A 17723-nucleotide genomic window follows, 5' to 3' on the forward strand; every position below is an offset into this window, starting at 1 on the left:
GGTGGAAAGCTGATGGTGGAGGCACATGGTGCCCGGTACGCGGTGAAACGTTATCGTGGAAAGCTTTATTAAGACCATAATTTCCACATATTTGCCCGGTTACGAACGAGCCGTTTTGATCGGGTTCATCCTCCCATCGAAAATCGAGGACGTGGGTTAAAATTGGGAACTATCCTTTTCTCTACTGTCACGAATGAAGCTACCCCAGCCTACTGCGATGTTGTTTTGCATTACAAAAATGACGGCTTAAATGGAGGACGACAAAATGGCGGCGTGTATAAAATCTACCAAACCTACCGGTACCGAGTAAAAGTGTGAAAAAGTGATGCTTTTGCGCGGGTTTGGCGTGTGCAGCATTAAAATATTCCAATTTACCGTACTGTTTTTTTTTCTTCTCTCCGCCACTTACCACCGGTACTGGCTGTAAATAGGAATTTCAACGGCAAAATCGGAGGCCACTACTTCCGACACGCTCTCATTCAACCCAATAATGTCTTCATTTTACACTGCGCTCCCGAAGTCCGTGGTGGGCTATTGTTTGCCTAGCTGATTGCCATTGCCGGTGATAAGTTTCTAACAAAAACTACGCTTCATCGCCAGTCAAATGATGCTCGTGATGTGTATTGAACGCATCAGTGCGTTGCGCATTTCTGGGTCGCCGGAGAAATGGTGCACTTTCGCTGATGGTCCTGTTTTTGGGTCAGCAAAAAAACGGGATGGAAAATCTAGCAGAACCCTCGCCGTATCCCTTCTCGCTATCGCATGTCCTAGCGAGCAGGATGGAGCATCTTCACCTGACCACGACCGCCTATCGAACTTTCTATTGGCTCTAAGCTACGCCCGGGCCGAGCCGTTACAAAGTCGCTATTTTCGCTAACGGGAGCTCCCACTAGAGGCGGCCAAAGAACTGGAGCATGCGACCGATCGTGAACGGGCGGTCAGAAGAAGAACGGAAGCTACTTTGCACCGATTAGCGCCTTAGCACGGCGAAATCGGGTCATCCCGGCGTCTGGATCCCTTTGCCAACGTGCCTCCACGGCTTATGGCCCGGTTTCAGCGAGTCAGAAAATATTTGTCACGTTTTCCACACCTGCCATGGGGGGGGGGAAGGTGAGCGTGTGGGTCAGGAAATGCGCACGAATAATTCGAGCCTCGATTCGGTTTCTCGGGCGGAGTTTCGATTACAGGTGTTTACGCCGGCCACTTGATGTTCATTTCAGCCGAAGATGACTCCGCGATAAGACGTTCTCCTTGGGTGGACTGATGTAAGGCGCGAATATACGAATAACGCTTTAGTTTTTCCCGGTCCCGTAACCGGTGCATATCCACGGCACCCAAAGAGCAGAGTGGTTAGTGTGCCAAGTGTGAACACATCTCATTCGGTGAAGCAACGTTTAGTGCGCTCGGAAGCTATAGCGAAAAGGAAAAGGACTTGTAGGGTTGAAACGCTCAAGAGCATCGATCCTTTCGACGAATCCATCCACAATCATGGGTCACGTCGTGCGCCCGGTAGTTTTAGTGCTATTTATGCAGCTGCTCTGCTACGGTGCATCAAAAATGACCGTTTACAATTCATACTCGAGCGATCGACCGAACGCCACGCAGCCTCAACCCGGCGTAGCTAGCCAGCAAGCAGCAAGCGAATCGTAAGACAACATCCTGCAAACGGTCCGGGATATCGATGGGAGCGATAATTTCAGTGAGCTTCTTTTTTTATTCCTCCCCCTCATCCGACAGTTCGGCGCGAGGATTTCCCAGCGGTGGCGGTGGTTTTCCCTTTTCGATCCATCCCGATTTCCTGTCGAAACCGGTGCAAGTCGCTCGATCCGATACGGGCTACAAAACGCCAAAGTACATCGTCTACCCGAGCTATTCGGACAACAGTCCCAACAGCGTACCGTCGTACTACAACACACCCGTAGGTAAGAGCAAACGTGCCCATCTGGAAGCGAAAAAGACGCACCGGGTGCATCCTTTTACTGAGTTTCTCTTTCATTCGCTTCTTCTTCCCAACTCTGACGGCAGCCATGGATCGGTTCGCGCCAGGAGAAGCGTACGGAGGCACACTCTACAAACTGAAGAAGCAAAAACAATCCTTCCAACCCGGTGGAGGAGGTAAGGTTTTGCATTCCAGCCACTCTTAAACTTCGATCCTAATTGAGTTCGTCCTGCCGTCTCGCTCTTTCTCTCTCTCTCTCTCCTTTTCTTCAACAGCATCGTTTGCGTCAATCCCGGCTGCTTCGGTCAGCAACCCGGTCAGTGTGCCATCTCCAAATTTCCTGCGACCGGCCGCTTCCGACAACAGTCCCGTCACCGTGTTGGCACCTCCCGGTGGCGCTCCTGCCACCGGTCCGGCACCCTCGCCACCTGGGCCCCCGTCGGCACCACCGTCGCCTGGAATGCAACCCATTTTCATGCCCACGCCCGTCCCGAACTCTGGTGAGGATTCATCGCCATCCCCGCAAACGAGCAAGCCACCGGAAGCGAGTTCGTCGGTGGATTCCTCCGAAATTATCCTTTTCCCTCCCAACTCCCACTCGGGGTACCTCCCGCCCAAGGTGGTTAAGGTGCAGGACGCAAGTCCTTCCCCATCCTCGACTCCGAAACCAGCGGTCGATTTGTACCGGTTTCCGCCCAACACAAATGCCAGTTACGGTGCGCCTTCGGAGAAACGTTCGAAAAACCCCGTCACGAGTTATCTTCCACCGGCGTCCGGTATGCCGGAACCCGGAATCGATGCGTCCTCCGAACCGGCCGGTTACAAGGGCTCCGAGGAGCTGTTTAAGTTCCCACCCAACGTCGATTCCGGGTATCTTCCGCCCACGGAAGGTGCCGATGATTCGACACGACACACCGGCACCAGTTACTTGCCACCTGCCTCGGGAGATCCGCTTTCTCCGGCGAACCTGCAACCGGGAGTCATTGATAGCGTAGGGACAAACCCGGAACTTCATCGGTTTCCACCGAACGCGCTTTCGGACTATCCACCCGCTTCGCAGAAGGCTCCATCGGAACATTCGGGCATCACTAGCTATCTACCGCCACCATCCGGTGATCCACAAGCTCCTGTCAATCTAAAACCATCCACAGGTCCGATGGATGCTGGAGGAGTTCCGACGGGGCTTTACAAATTCCCTCCAAACATTCAAACGGGTTATTTGCCCGCAAAGCGCCCTTCCGAAAGTCCCGTCACGAGCTATCTGCCACCACCCTCGGGTGTTCCGAACTCCCCCTCAAACCCACCTCTCCCACCTCCACCAGCAATGCGTCCGTACGTGGCCCCAGCCGGTCTGTACCGGTTTCCACCGAACGTGCAATCGCAATATCTGCCCCCAAGTTTAAGCCCCCCCAGACCGAACAACGCTGTGACGAGCTATCTTCCTCCTGCTTCCGGCATTCCAGGTGACGATGCCATCGGAACCATCCCGGTAGGTCCGGGCAAGCCCCAGTACCTGCCGCCGCGCTATCCCGGTAAGCTGCCAAACCACCGAAACCGGAATTCGAACGTTTAATTGACGCTGCGGTTCGTTTTCATCACCCGCAGATAGCGGACCTCCGATGCAGACGGCTCCGATGGCGCCCATGAAAATCCCACCCATGATGTCCATGATGTCACCAATGGGACCACCACCGGATGCTGCCATGGATGGACCACCGACAGGACCTTCGGGAGCGGACCATGATCACCATCATCACCATCACCCGGAGCACGATTTCCCGTACTTTACCGGGTTCGATCACGATCACTACCCGGACGTCATCTACGATCACGATCACTTCCATCACCATCACGATGAGCCGACAACGACGCCGGCACCACCACCACCACCTCCACCGGCACCGGAAACACCGAGGTTGAAGAACTACAGCTATTACTACCTCAGCCGGACGCTGTGGTACGTGCCGTTGTACTTCACGCTGTACTTTACGGTGTACGTGGCCATCCTGATCATACGATCCATCGCTCGGCACAAGGTAAGAGCGTTGTGCAAAAGCCGCCCGTGAGGGTGTTCTGCCCGCGCAAACTGCATCCTTTTTTTTTTGCTGCTGCTACTACTATCTACAGGTGAACCTTCCGAACCAGTGGGTGGGCCGAAGCGAGTCTTTCGGTAGCGTGCGAGATCTCAGCGACAAGGAAGCGCAACGTAAGGCGACCATGATGGCGACGTTCATGATGCAGCAGATCGAGGACTTCCGGGAGAAGTATCTGTAAAAATAGACCGTAAGGCAATCCGTAAGCCCTATTGGGCGCTAGACATGTTCACACACACACGCGGGAGGGCATGTTTATTGCACAATTGGGCGTAGTGTAATTCAGTCAACAGTCGCACATTAAAAGGATAGTAATTAATGGATCGAATCGAGAAGCACAACGCGCGTTTTATTGTTGAGCGGAGAAGTGACTTTTTCTTTCGTATTTTCTTCCGTTTTTTTTTAATCCGATTTCGATAGCGATCAATAATGCTTTCTTTATTTCTACACTTGTGATGTTATAGATGGTGTGAGTTGAGATCGCACGAAAACTTAATACAAAAATATAAGGGGAACATAAACTACAGGTACATTAAACGTTTCCTGTTTATAAAAATCGATAAAATAAAATGTATCTGCAATTTTGATGAGATTTACTCGAATTGTATTAAACAAGCCATTGTCCAAATGGCCACCTCTTCGGTTTCGCTAGGCAAAATGCCTGGATGTGTAATTTTCTATAACCAAGAGACCCAGAATTTTCCAGAAATTACTCAAATCCGCACAAGAAAATGCCAATTCAGGTCGCCTCCGAACGACAAAATCGCAGTCAACGATGTTAGCCTCCCCAACATCGTGTTTGAAGAACTAAACCTCAATGCCAAATTGCACATCAAAAAGTGAATTTCAGGGGACCTGATCACTGGTCGCAACTTACTACTTCAGTAAGTAAAATCACTGGTAGTCATTTTTGGGTAGACCGTTTCTAGTTCCAAATCTAATATTTCTGCTTGTACACATACTAAGAATGCCTTAGAATCCTCTGAACTAACTCTTTATGGTAATTTGGCAAGACGCAATGACTAAATGACATTTAATTTTAACATTGTAGCTGCAACAAAGAGCCGAGATAAATTCATAAAGCTAAAAAACTTCTATAGAAACACTCTGTAAAACGACAATTTGTTCCTGTTTATTTCTTCCAAAACCCCTATTTTCGTTTTTAAAACGGGTTCCTGCATCTTTAGCGTTCGTTAACGATAGCTAAATTATTCAAAAGCTACATTTTTATATATTGCTTGCACTAGTGAAACATATTTTTTTCTTCAAAATTACACACGCCTGTAAACCATTTAATCCTTTTCAGAGCGATATTGTCGACATGTTTTTTACATAATTTTCTTTTTGATGAAATATATATAATAGTGAAGAATTTCATACATCCAAAATAACGGATTAAAACGACTGAGACGGCCTTAAAATAGAAGTTTTTCTGCTAACACTGCAGGTCAATCTCACACAGCGAACTAATAAATATGTTATGAGATAAGCCCGATGCGAATAACTATTGCAACTGATATGGTATAGACACTATCGCACATATCGTAAGGATAAACGATATGTCATTTAACTTAATGTATGCCGAATGTACGGTTAAGCCGTTAATAGCGACTTTTGTTCGAAAAATTAAATTAAAAAATAATTAGTTATCAATAAACGGTGTTTCATTTCGTGGCAAAAACGCTCTTTACGAATATGTAGTACTAAAATGTTAGTAATAAGGAATAAAAAGGTAATAAGGAAATAAAATGAACGTTAAATTCCGTTGAACCATTAGACGCTGATCAACGCTCAATATCAGCGAGAAACATGAACATGTTAGTATAAAAATACATTTCTTCTATACCTATGTTACACACTAATTACAATATATCAATATTAGCACCTATATCCTACCTTAAAAAACAATTTATTGCGTATTTCCTCCAACATTCGCCTACTTTTACACTGGAATTTCGAACGAAACGGGTACACTAACTGACCCCTTGGCCGGATCGGCCGTGTACATGTCGGAATCATTACTATCGGTCCACTGATTATCGCTCGTAATATTAACTGTTGATTGATAAATATGTTCCCTTACTATTGGAGCCTCTTCGTCTTCTAGTCAGGTTCTAAAAACGAGAGAGAGAGAGAGAGAGAGAGAGAGAGAGAGAGAGAGAGAATGAAATTAATCATAATCATTCCATTCATTCTACTTCAGCAAAGGTTTCGTTGCTTTCTGCGATTGCTTACTTCCGTTGCAGCTGGTCCAGGTGGGGAATGTTGACTGCAGACTTTTGACCACCCGAAGCCTCTAGCGCTGCCAGCTCTCGAGGATGAAACCTTTTCTTGTGACTCCGACAGTTCGAACCATTCGCGAACGTCCTGTCACAGAACGGGCACTGATACGGCCGTAGCCCAGTGTGCAGTATCAAGTGGGATTTAAGGGCCTTCGATCGTTTGAACTCGTTGCCACATTCATGGCACTTGAATTTCTTCTGCTCCGAATGCACAACCATGTGCATGCCTAGCGTGCGTTTAGTATTCAACTTCAAGCCACAATGAGGGCAGACGTACAGCGTGTTATTGTGGGTGTCCTCGTGGGTCTAAAATTGAACAAAAAGAAACCATATTTAAACTGTGTAAACTGAAGCTGCATCGAAGAATTTGATACAAACGATAAGGAACGATTCCCAACCTTCAGTCGTGCTGCATTTTTGAACGTTTTCGTACATAAAGAACACTGGAAGGGTGTTTCTTCCGTGTGCACAATGTAGTGTTCTTTGAGCGCCCCCTTTGAACCAAAAGTTTTGCCACATTCCTCGCATATGAACGGTTTCTTCCCTTTGTGCACCATACGCATGTGGGCTTGCACGTTTTTGGCTTTGCTGAACCTACAAAAATAAAACAACGATTAAGTGCACCAAACCACGAGCTATACTCATCCGCCTAAACTTACATTCGGTCGCATAGAAGACAAAGTAGATTTTCTTCACCCGTCCCATGACTGGACTCGTGTCGCTTTAGATAACTGCTTGAGCTGTACCTTTTTGGGCACATGGAGCACTGGAACCCTTGGTCGGCGACGCTCTTGCTAAATGACGGTCTACCGCGTGAACGTTTCGTAGAACCGTTGATCTCTTCATCGCCAAACTGGGGTTTTCGGGTTCTAGCGGAGCGCATATTATGCGGCGTGTATTCCGGGTCTTTTTCGAGTAAACCTGCCTTATTTTCATCGTTGATTTCAGGCTCATTATCAAAGTCATCCATTTCCGTGGCACACTGGAACCCTCGCTTTCCAGACGCCTTCCCTAACGGTGGACGACCTCTGGGGCGTTTAGGCCGAACCCCTGCATCTCGGTTGGAGCCGATCGTGGATGTATTCTTAATGTCAGCGACAAGCCTATCATTTCTAGCTTGCACTTTCTTGAGCTCGGAATCTGCTCCGCTCGCATTGTTTTCATCATTCGTCTCCTTTTCATTCTTGAAGTTATCGACTTCCACTTCTAGCATTTCCCACTGCTCAGTATCGGTTGCACCGGTATCGTAAGCCTCTTGATTCGGGGATATCGTTATAGATTCAACCTTATAAAATACCTCCGGAATGTCTCCATCCATCTTTTGCATATCTGTAAATGCATAAGGATTGAGTAAAAATGGAAACCGCCTCTGTGAATGCATTCTCGTTACCTTCATCGTGCGGAGTGTCCTGAACAATGTCCAACAGTTGCTGTGCGTCCACGTCTAAATCCTCCTCCAAACGGTCTGCAACGTCCTCTAAGTCCTCATCTTCTAGGTATTTCGAGCGAATCTCAGCAATCTCATTTTCTTCTAATTTAACCGCGGAACGCTTCATCAAGTCGAGAAAGAGACGGGTCGATTGTTGGCATTTCTCCCTGAAACGTTTCAGCGTGGTCATAAAGCTGCAACAATCCTCGCAGATATTCGGCGGCATTTCTTCCAATTCTTTTATCTAAAATTATGAAGACGATATTGGCTCATGCTCGCAAAACCCTTGACGCAATTCACTGCAGCAAATCACTTACCGACATATCACTTAGCATAGTCGAAATGATAACATTTACTTTATCAACGGATTCCAGCGTTAACGTAGCTTTTTGGCTCGCACACATGCGGCACCAGGTTTTCCAGTTTGCCAACATTTTACTCCAATTGCATCTAGCAACAGTTTCGAGAGTTTACACTAATGACCACGTATCGTTAGCTGCACAATCAAACCCTAAATGCTTTCTATACCGTCACTATGGTTCACAACAACAGAAAAGCAAACTGCCCGCGGAAAACCGGTAAAAGTAGAGCACGTATTTGAATATTCTTAGTAACATAAACGTATGCACTAGCTAAATTTTATTTTTTGAGTAGTTTTATGTGATTTCATCGTATTCCAGCGCTCCACAGGCGTCTGTTATTTACTGTTTATAAACGTCGCATAGTTTATCTGTCAAATCCTTGCATGGTGCAGAGCCGACTACACAACCTCAAAATGTCAGCGTATTGACCACGTGGTGAAATGTTTGCGGCGTTTAAAATAACCATGACCTTGCCGCTTTTCTTTTATATTCATTTATATTGAATGTTTACTATTCGATTCGATAAATATCACAGAATTTAATAACAATGCATTCGATGCATCGCACAAATAATTCAACACTCTTTTTACGCCACAGATAGGCTTGCACCAAAATCCCCAAAGGTATGCAACACGTGTAGCATATCGAAATATGTCATTAGAAACAGTACATATTAGAATTTAGCTCATACAGAGATGCTTAAATTAATTACATGGACTATGAACTACTTGAATCTATGAGCATACATAATATAGCAGCTCATCACCATAGATCAAAGGCTGTTCTCAGCCCGGTTTGTGAATATGATCCAAAACCCTCAGAATTTCGGTCTCATAATCAAGTTTAAAGTCCAGAGGATAAATGAATAGGAAATAATTTATTAATCACAAAATTTACTCCCAAAATAAATCTTAACTTAATTTTTTAGCTATATTTGTAAGAAACTCATAGCAAAATGCACCAACTACAATTTTCATCATCCAACACGTTGGATAACAACGACGAAAGAAGACATAATCCAGCATACTCGTACAGAAGAGGCATATTTTATAGCCAACGCTCAACACACCTCACTGCAAAGCTAACATATGCTTTTAGTGATTGTTTATCGAGCCTTATCATCTTACAAATGTGGCCCGCGTGCTAGCCTACTCAACGAGGAAGCGATACGGTAGAACTAAAGCGACCGCTTCGCGCTTAAATGCACAGTAAATATCCTATCGCTCGGACTACCATCAGTACAAATAAAACGATACTAATACTATACGGGAAATGCAGTCTAAATTGTCATAATACTACTTTGTTCGATGTGTGGTAAGCCTAATTTTTAAAAGAGCACCATCCGCGGGCTGGATGGGTGTAGTAGGTTTAAAAATCAGGCTTAATCGATCGATCGCTACGCTCTACCTAATCTGTATTCATTCGTTCAGGCTTAATCTAGCTCACTACCCTAGAGAAGTAACTGCGACGTGGGCGAACAAAACAAAACGAAAAAAGCATATCGATACTAAATATTGCAACTCGAGTTCCATGCGTGTCTTTGATTAAGCTTTCGTTTGGTGCCGTCTTGTTACGATGTAACGAATTTTACGTTCTTCTATGCGTGCCGCAAAAGCGTGGTGATTAAGAGAGTGTAAGAGACCAACTAGTCTACTGCACGATCGCTCGCCCCGAATATCCTTTCACGTTCAGCTCATCGATGGTCTTTTTTCCGTTGCCTTGCATCCGCGATGCCAATCCACACGTCTGCAAAAGAAAACGGCTGTCAGTACCTGTTGCAAATGCACTCGCCCCTGGGATCACTCGGTTATACTCACTATCAACGTGGAAAGCGCCAGCAGGGCGGCAAGCAGACCCGATATAACGACAAAGTTCTTGCACTGCTCTGGGTTTTGCTGGTATCGCATGGCGTCGTCGTACTCGCCAGGCATGATGACCGTGTACTCGATGTTCTCCTTAAACTTGGTGTACTCCGTGCGGTTCCTCGAGTGCTCATCACGACGCCTTCTGCCGAGTCCTGGCGAATTGCAAAATGAGGATCATATGTTAAACCACACACACACACGCTTCCTCCCCACTCGGATTACTTACTCTTCGATGGTTCGTACATGTCGAGACAGAAATCAGGCTGGCAATCCATCGCATCCATGCACGCCTTGATCTGCGAATGGATCCACAACGTGCTACGTTCCTTCATCGAGCTGAGCAGGAACGCTTCGAAGTCAAGGAACACCTCGTTCGGTTTATCCCGATACCGGGCCGGCTGGTGTGGGATGATCGAGGCGAAATCCCGATTCCGACATCCATCCCGAACCAGCGAAACCGAACCAGGCGCGTGTGGATCATCCGGATCCGGAGACACGGTCACCTCCATCAGCTTCACGTATTTCCACACGCTTAACGAGCTGATGCGAGCACGCAGCTGCAGTTTGGTGCCAATCGGGACCGCCTGATCGACCGGGACCTCATTGTTCGTGACGGCCGGTAGCGAGGATGACGAGTGGTTTTTCAGCACCGCCAGATTACCGCTGATCCTTGCGATCGGTGGTGCTTCCTTATACAGGGCCACCTCATACTCAAGCCGACCCGGTGTCTCCTCGACCACACCGGAAACGCGCGCACCATGTGGGCTGAGGGAGCAAAATGAAAAAGGTTTAATTCGCGCAAAGCTTCACGCACACTGACGCCCTCTGGCGGTCACGTGGTACAACTCACAAGCTTCCCGCGAATCCCGCCGCCTTGTTCTGGATAACGGTCGGTTCCGGTGGCTTACACATGATGATCAGTTCCTGATCGGATTGCATTACGACCGACGGAAACTGCGGAAACCAGATGCGAACGTGCACGAAACCCTGTGCGAGCGAACAAGAAGCGAGCAGCAGGAAAAAATGGAATGAGAAAGCAAAAGGTAGAAAACAATCCACCCCAACGGCACATGAGCGATTTCTTCATTAGCCAATGCATCACACCACTCGTGACCCTATTACGGGAGGCTCTTCGACCACGCGAAGGCTCGCTTTCGTGCTAACCCATATCGATCGCGCACCCACCAGCAACCGTTCCGGATTAACAACGAACCGTTCGAATCTCCAGCGTGTTGCTGTTAATTGCACATCCTTTTTTTTTTCGAGCTCATATGTGCTGTTTTTTTGTTGTTGTTGTTATTCTTCATTTCGGGCTCCAAGAGCCACGAGAATTCGTTCGAAAGCAAAAAAAAAAAACACAAACTTACGTTTCGTTTCAGCACGCCACACCGTGAGAAATCGGTAATCTTCAGATCGTACGCCAGCTCGCTCACGTCTTTACGATCTTGCTTGATGGAGCAGGCGAAATCGGCTTCCGGATTGACGCCCCGGTCGTCCGCGAACAGTGGCGCACCCTTGAAGCCGATCGGTTTCTTCAGCTTCGCCGTTATGATGTCGCCCAGGTTGGAGCCCTGGGACGCGAACGAACACTGGATGTCCGTCACTGCGCGAGAGAGCGAGAGAGCGAGAAAGGTGCATATGTTACAACCGGAACATAAGCATAAACGCATTGACCTCGCGGCATGCAAACCGAGGCGCATCGTTACCTACCATCGTAATCCTGAGCCCGAGCCAGCGGTAATAGCTGTGAAGAGAGAAACAGAGCGAAAGGTCGGGAAAAAAAACACGTTAAGTAGATTGCTGCATCGCCACGATAACACCACACATCGAGAACGTGCCCCCTTTCCTCCCTCGGGACACGCCTTCTGGCCACCCACCCCATATGGCGTGCAGTGGCCTAATTACGCCATTACATCTTGATCGGATCGGGTACAGCATCTGCATGATCCAGCGAGCAGAATCGCACACTCCAACCCATCGGCGATCCATCAAGCCGATCGTCTTGGCCACTGACCTTCTCGCGAACGGAGGGGTGAGTAACTTCTTCACGGGAAAAGCAACCCGCAAAAGAGCCGAAATCGAACAACGAGCGCGCAAAATCGCGCGCGGAGTGTGTAAATGCTTTTAACGGAAGCTCGGTGTTCTTTCGCGCATTTTCTTCTCACCCTAGGTGCTTTGGGGTGAATCTGGAATTTCGGCCACCTGAGCTGGAGCTCATCCGAAAACGCCGAGCTCTAGTGGGCCGGATCGACGTTGGGTGGGCCCTGGGTGGGGTGCCATTGTTTACCTTACCGACGCTCGGATGTCTAGAACCGATGGATGGATGGATGGATGGATGGATGGGTCGAGAAGTGAGCCATCTCAAAAGCAGCCATTCTCGTGGGCTTATCGATCAAGCGATCAGACACTGGCCGAAGGAAACACATTCGTGTTAATGTGTCAAATTGTATCAAACACCGATCGGGGGCGATCACAAACAAGTTAAGGGTTCGTAAAAACTACACCATAAATGTACCATTAGGTCAAACATTCTAACGAGCTAGCGATAGTATCGCCTAATTACGCTTCCCCATTTCCAGCGGAGCTTCACAATGAAAGGAAAGAATTAGAAGTGCAAAACAAAAAAAAACCCGCCCGTTTAGCTGGCTAAGCTGGTTCCGATCCATGATCGATTGCGCGTTGCCCTACAAACCCAGTAAATCGGTTGCAATCGCACCCTTTTTCCAGCGGAAACGATCGTCACATTCGCACGCATATACATTTTCTTTTTGTCGTGCCTTTTTTTCGTTCATTCATTCGATCGTTTGCCTCGTTAACCGTCGCCGCTCCATCAAATGTCGGACGGGAAGGATCGCGCAGCTTCAAGGAATGGGAGCGTTTCGATTCCATGCGAACCTGTTCTCTGTTTTGCTGAACCGCTTGTTTTTTTTATTGCTACTGCTTCCTTTGCACGTGGCACAGCAAAATGCAGCACTCTCGCTGCCCAGCACGCACTCAGCAGATCCGTACGTCCGAACAGGTCCGTCCATTTAACGCTCCTCTTATGCCTGCGGTGCGTTCGATTGCGCCAAGCGAACGCTTCCCGGCGTACAATTAACCAATAAGGCAAAACCAACCGATCGCTGGAAATCCCGCACGTTGATCGTAGCGGGAAATCGCGTAGGGAAAAGCGACTGACAACCGTGCGCACGAAAAAACAACAAACCCCTGCGCAACGGCAAAAAGCGGCTAGCCCTCTCGGCAGGGGTTCTACTTTTCGGGGGGTTTCCTTTCGCAAGGGCGCATGAAAACTTTGAATAGGAACCGAAATTCCGTACCCATCACCTGCCGTGTGCGAGCTTAACGGACGCTTCAGCGATGGCCATACAAAATTCCTCCCCCCAAAGCACGATCGCGCGGCAGGGTTTTAGAATTAAATGTGTTACTGTGTTAACGGTGCGTCGTTTTCCCGGACCCGTCGGTTTCTAAAAACCCGCGGGAAGCAAAACAATCAAGCGAAAGCGATCAAGCGCCACATTTGTACCGCCGTTTCATGTGCGCTATGTTTCTCACCCCGAAACTGGGGTGGTTTCTACACCACCCCGTGCGGAAGAATTGAATTCATGAAGTCGACCGTACACAAAAAAAAAAGACGAAAAGACGCATCACAAAAGCTGCGAGTTGCCACGTTACGGAGCGGAGCTTTGGGACAGCAAAAGAAAAACGCGTCAACACCGCGTGCACCGAGTGCATGAGAACTCGGTAACCTTGCCATGGTGGTGGCGTTTGTGAGAAAGTTTGCACCAGCCCGTCTCGCAGCCTGATGCAGAGCACCCAAATCGGGCTCCGGAACGGGACACCCTTGTGCGCTTTGGGTTGCGTCTAGGGAAACGCCCCTAAACGGTCGCGTCACTAGAACGGTAGTAGCGAAAATCTGGAGCGACGAGATTGGAAAATTGCCATATTATAAATTCGCATTTGCATGAGCGCCCCAAATGGGATCATGCTGCTACTTATGCTGTCTGGTGTGTTTGCATGGCGCGACAGCATAATGTGAAGCCGTGACGTGAAGCCAACTCAGCTGCCACCAGACTTGAAGACGTCCATCTTCGACTCAACACACACACAAAATGGTGCCATCTCGGTTGGGGGAGAGGGCCTTGCAATCACCGCAAAACCGACGTGCCGACGAAACCCTAAACCAACGCCGTAATCGTTTCGGCAATCAAACTGCCCCGGCTACGAGCTGACCGTGAATAAAATCATGACGATCTGCATTGTGTGCTAATCTAACTACGGGGGGCGTGGGCCGGAGTTTGGCGGACAAATTTCTGATAAAAAATAAGCTCTCTCCTTATGCTTTATGTGGTTGAACTTTGGCTGAGAGTTGTTGGCTGCGCGGTGGTTTAATCGCGTGACACAATTATGTTATAAAAAAAGCCCCCTGCTCACAAGCTGCTGGTCTGAAACTGTCGCAGCGTTCGTTCATCCATTTGTGAGGAAAACCCTCGTTGACACCGACCACGGGCGTGTGTGGCTGAGCGTGAAAATGCGATTTATGCAACTGAACGCTGGGCCTAAAGGGCTGGCTGGCTGGCCCTTTCCTTCACGCGCCTCGTTGGCCGCGTTTTGCAAGACGATTTGAATTCCCGTCCCAGCGGGAAACGTTCTGCGCCGGAGCTGTCCACACGGCTCGCTGGCTCGGTGGCCTACTTGCGACGCGCTCGAACTGGGTTGAGCATAATGCAGCGTCAATGCACCGCTCGAAGAAATTGGTGCATGAATTTTGATGGCTTTTCAAAGCTTTTTCCGCTCCGGGAGTAACAACCACGCGCCCGGGGACCGGGGTTTTTGCTTCCCATTTTTTTTTCCTTGTTCTTACCTCCAATCAGGGCTGGTGATTCGTTGGGCTTAAGCAAACATTAAAACCCGGATTAACTGTACCATCGGATCGGGACGCGTGCATTTCAGGGGGATTTATTGCTTAAAATAATTTCACGCTCCAGCAGAGACACGAGACGCGACGTTTGCATCGCGAGTGCATCGTGAGCGGGCCAGGTGTTCTGCTAGCGTACCGAGCCAAAGAACAACGGCTCTCGTTGCACGGCGTTTATATTCTACAAACCATCCGATGCATGTCGAACGGTTGCATCGTTCACTATCACAGCACGGTGAGCTGCGCGAGATTGGATTCCGTGGCGAATCAGTTTGGTAATTATGCGAAATTTATTGCAAACTCATTGCAAATGCTCTCGCTTTGTGGCAGTAAAAGGGATGTGTTTTCATTATTGGAGTGTACATTTCATTAAAACAAACCACGAGCCTTCCATTTCATAAACGAATGCCAACGAAAGATACGATCAACTGCAGTAATATGTGGTTCTGAAGTAATGAAAAATTGATTTGTTTGCTTATTGCATATGCGAAACCTTTCATAACTGCTTTATGAGCCAATGTTACATGCGTTTGTGTTCTATTTGAAGAGATCACGACAATTCCTTCAAACAAAAAGGATGATACCTAAAGAACGACAGCCTATGGTCGATGTTTGCGGCTTCACAGTTCACAGCAGTCAATCATTCGGCTTGCGGTTTCAATTTCGTGCTACAACGCACGTAGCGGTTCTGCAACTTGTCACCGAACACCGACCACGGGAACGGCAGCTTATCAATTTGCTCGATTCGATTCCCGAACCCTCGATGCTCGATGCAACCCGGCTCAAATGTGCAAGTTGATGCGCTCCCGTGAGCCGCATAACAGCCGTAACCGTACTGCGTTGACAGTTTAGCTTTAAACGCAATAATAATACATTCGCTGGCTCGTTCCCGGGAATTCGCCCCCCCATGGTGCCGTTAGGTGAGGGTGATTACCGTACAAAACCACGACGAGCATGTTGCGGAAAAACCTTCCCCAGGAGGCATGTGCGGTGCCTCCCAGTTACGGGAAGGCAACATTCTCAGCCTCACACGGCGAAATAATTGCCGGGGCTTTTGCTTTCTTTCTGCCCGACGGTTTCCTGCGACGGTGTGGAGCGAATATGCAACGATCGAAAGGGCCCTCCGCAAAAGTAATAGTTAATTTAACAATCATCGGGAAGGGGCGCCTTTCATCGCTCTATTTGCATTCCCCACTGTTTTTTTTTGTGTTTTGCTTGTACGCTTGTATCGCACTTCGTTAACATGGGGTCCGTACAAGCGCCCCACGGACCTGGTTCCTTCGGCATTTAAGGTTTGCTGGGGAAGGCGCGTGTGTTACTGGCGGATTTTCAACGGTTGTAACCATTTGCCCTACAACTAATGACAGTTATTATGGGCCGCAAGCAGGCAAACCAATGCTAGCTAGTTCACGCCTTTCCTGAACCACTTACGGCTGCAGGTGAGCGACAAAAATCGGCTCAACAACAACCCACCCAGAGAGAAGATCGATAAAAGCATTCTGACGATGGGCAAATCGTGAGCCGATCTTTTCCATCACACATTCCTCAGTAATCTATACCCATTTTCCAATGAGAAACGCAAACAGAGTTATTAACAGAGTTTTACGCACGAACTCCCGAAGGGTAGCTTCCGATCGAGAAGGGCCATCACGCGGCCATCTTCACCGCCCGTAATTGCCGCACTCTTACTCTCATTCCAGCCGTTCTGGGGTGTTTATGGAGCCTTGCGGAAAACGGACGTTGGTAGCGTGAGAAATGATATGCAACTGTTTATGCTGCAGCTGATACAGTGCATACAATTGGCCAAAAGGCAGCGCCACCTCGCTTCGTTAAGCAAACGGAAGACTTCAACGCTAGCGGTACCGACGAACCCTACATCGCATGTAACGCATAGCGGTAGAATGAGCGGGAAATTCGTTACAGAAAGGAATGCGCCCAATGCTGCCCAAGAGCGAACTTATTTTGTTTTGTTTTTTTTTTGGCCAATTTGAGTAAATCTGCTTTTTATGACGAACGAAGTAAACTTACCACCGTAAATAGTACCGCCACTAAATGGCCACTGCTGCACTCGACAAGGCTGGATCGCAACAGTTTCATCTTTGCTTTCGTCGTGAGCATTGACCTGTTCTGTTAGCTAAGGGTAGATAGCGTGCAATGTGGCCTTATCGTTCACTCTTCGTCATTCAAATCGCACTGGCTGGACGTCGGCACCCTCTTTTGCGGCCTGCAGCTAATTCCGTCGACTTATGCGCTCGTCCGTTCCGCTACTAGCAGCTACGCCGTCAATGAAACGAACCTGCACGGTTCGTACCTGCATGCAAACAACACACACGAAGAAAAAAAAATGGAAAGGAAAATGCTAATGTAAGTACATCACCGGTAATTATTGGTTTTCGTTTTCGGCAAGGAAAGTAAAATAGGAAGTAACGCCCCGCACCGTTTGCTGTTCGGCAGAGGCACACAAAAACCCAACCCAGCCCTCCCAGATCTCTGACAATCGCTAGAATTTAAGGTCTATTTATAGGTATAATTGCGGTTGCAATTGTTGCCACAGGTGCGGTGTTTCTAGCCGGTTCCGATCTGCCGGCTCTGATTGCCGCGATTGCGGTTTTATTAACAACCGGAAAAGGGAAAAAAGGCCGGTGCCTTCTTTGATGGGTGCGAAAATTCGGTACGTTTCCGTTTGCTGTACCCTTTCCTGAGGCGGGTTTGGCTTGTGTATGTGGATGTGTTACACGCCCGAGTTCTGATTGATTTCATTTTTTAATTAATTTCCCATATTCATTTGGTGAAATAAAGCTGCAAATTAAATTTTTCCCACTTCCACGTGCGTACGCT

The 17723-nt window shown here is 48.1% G+C and overlaps 3 protein-coding genes across 3 annotated transcripts; 1 reads left to right on the plus strand and 2 right to left on the minus strand.

Annotated features, from left to right (window-relative positions):
• The first annotated feature begins 1557 nt into the window (after positions 1 to 1557).
• Positions 1558 to 4213, plus strand: LOC128723908 (uncharacterized). Its single transcript, XM_053817673.1, has 6 exons — positions 1558 to 1646; positions 1738 to 1922; positions 2026 to 2115; positions 2215 to 3471; positions 3545 to 3975; positions 4067 to 4213. The coding sequence occupies exons 1-6, from the start codon at positions 1558 to 1560 to the stop codon at positions 4211 to 4213; spliced, it is 2199 nt and encodes a 732-aa protein (XP_053673648.1).
• Positions 4214 to 6263: 2050 nt separating this feature from the next.
• Positions 6264 to 8177, minus strand: LOC128723909 (zinc finger protein weckle-like). The gene is made up of 5 exons (XM_053817674.1): positions 8061 to 8177; positions 7705 to 7987; positions 6974 to 7643; positions 6713 to 6908; positions 6264 to 6620 (listed from the first exon to the last, which is right to left on the minus strand). The coding sequence occupies exons 1-5, from the start codon at positions 8175 to 8177 to the stop codon at positions 6264 to 6266; spliced, it is 1623 nt and encodes a 540-aa protein (XP_053673649.1).
• Positions 8178 to 9755: 1578 nt separating this feature from the next.
• On the minus strand, positions 9756 to 17003 carry LOC128726774 (uncharacterized). The gene is made up of 7 exons (XM_053820601.1): positions 16914 to 17003; positions 11681 to 11714; positions 11338 to 11573; positions 10821 to 10957; positions 10197 to 10735; positions 9923 to 10122; positions 9756 to 9851 (listed from the first exon to the last, which is right to left on the minus strand). Exons 1-7 carry the CDS (start codon positions 17001 to 17003, stop codon positions 9756 to 9758), a joined length of 1332 nt encoding a protein of 443 aa, XP_053676576.1.
• Between the last annotated feature and the right edge of the window lie 720 nt (positions 17004 to 17723).

The sequence above is a fragment of the Anopheles nili genome, chromosome 3 (assembly GCF_943737925.1).
Source record: "Anopheles nili chromosome 3, idAnoNiliSN_F5_01, whole genome shotgun sequence".
In the NCBI taxonomy this organism is placed as follows: Eukaryota; Metazoa; Arthropoda; class Insecta; order Diptera; family Culicidae; genus Anopheles; species Anopheles nili.

Excerpts from the sequence above, each read along its gene's own strand:
- LOC128723908 (XM_053817673.1), top strand. The coding sequence starts at position 1,558 with ATGACCGTTTACAATTCATACTCGAGCGATCGACCGAACGCCACGCAG. Across the intron at positions 1,923-2,025 it reads GTACTACAACACACCCGTAG|CCATGGATCGGTTCGCGCCA; the intron begins GTAAGAGCAAAC and ends CTCTGACGGCAG. Across the intron at positions 3,472-3,544 it reads CCTGCCGCCGCGCTATCCCG|ATAGCGGACCTCCGATGCAG; the intron begins GTAAGCTGCCAA and ends CATCACCCGCAG.
- LOC128723909 (XM_053817674.1), bottom strand. The coding sequence starts at position 8,177 with ATGTTGGCAAACTGGAAAACCTGGTGCCGCATGTGTGCGAGCCAAAAA. Across the intron at positions 7,988-8,060 it reads CTATGCTAAGTGATATGTCG|ATAAAAGAATTGGAAGAAAT; the intron begins GTAAGTGATTTG and ends TCATAATTTTAG. Across the intron at positions 7,644-7,704 it reads GGACACTCCGCACGATGAAG|ATATGCAAAAGATGGATGGA; the intron begins GTAACGAGAATG and ends ATGCATTTACAG.
- LOC128726774 (XM_053820601.1), bottom strand. The coding sequence starts at position 17,003 with ATGCTCACGACGAAAGCAAAGATGAAACTGTTGCGATCCAGCCTTGTC. Across the intron at positions 11,574-11,680 it reads TCGGGCTCAGGATTACGATG|TGACGGACATCCAGTGTTCG; the intron begins GTAGGTAACGAT and ends TCTCTCGCGCAG. Across the intron at positions 10,123-10,196 it reads CATGTACGAACCATCGAAGA|GACTCGGCAGAAGGCGTCGT; the intron begins GTAAGTAATCCG and ends GCAATTCGCCAG.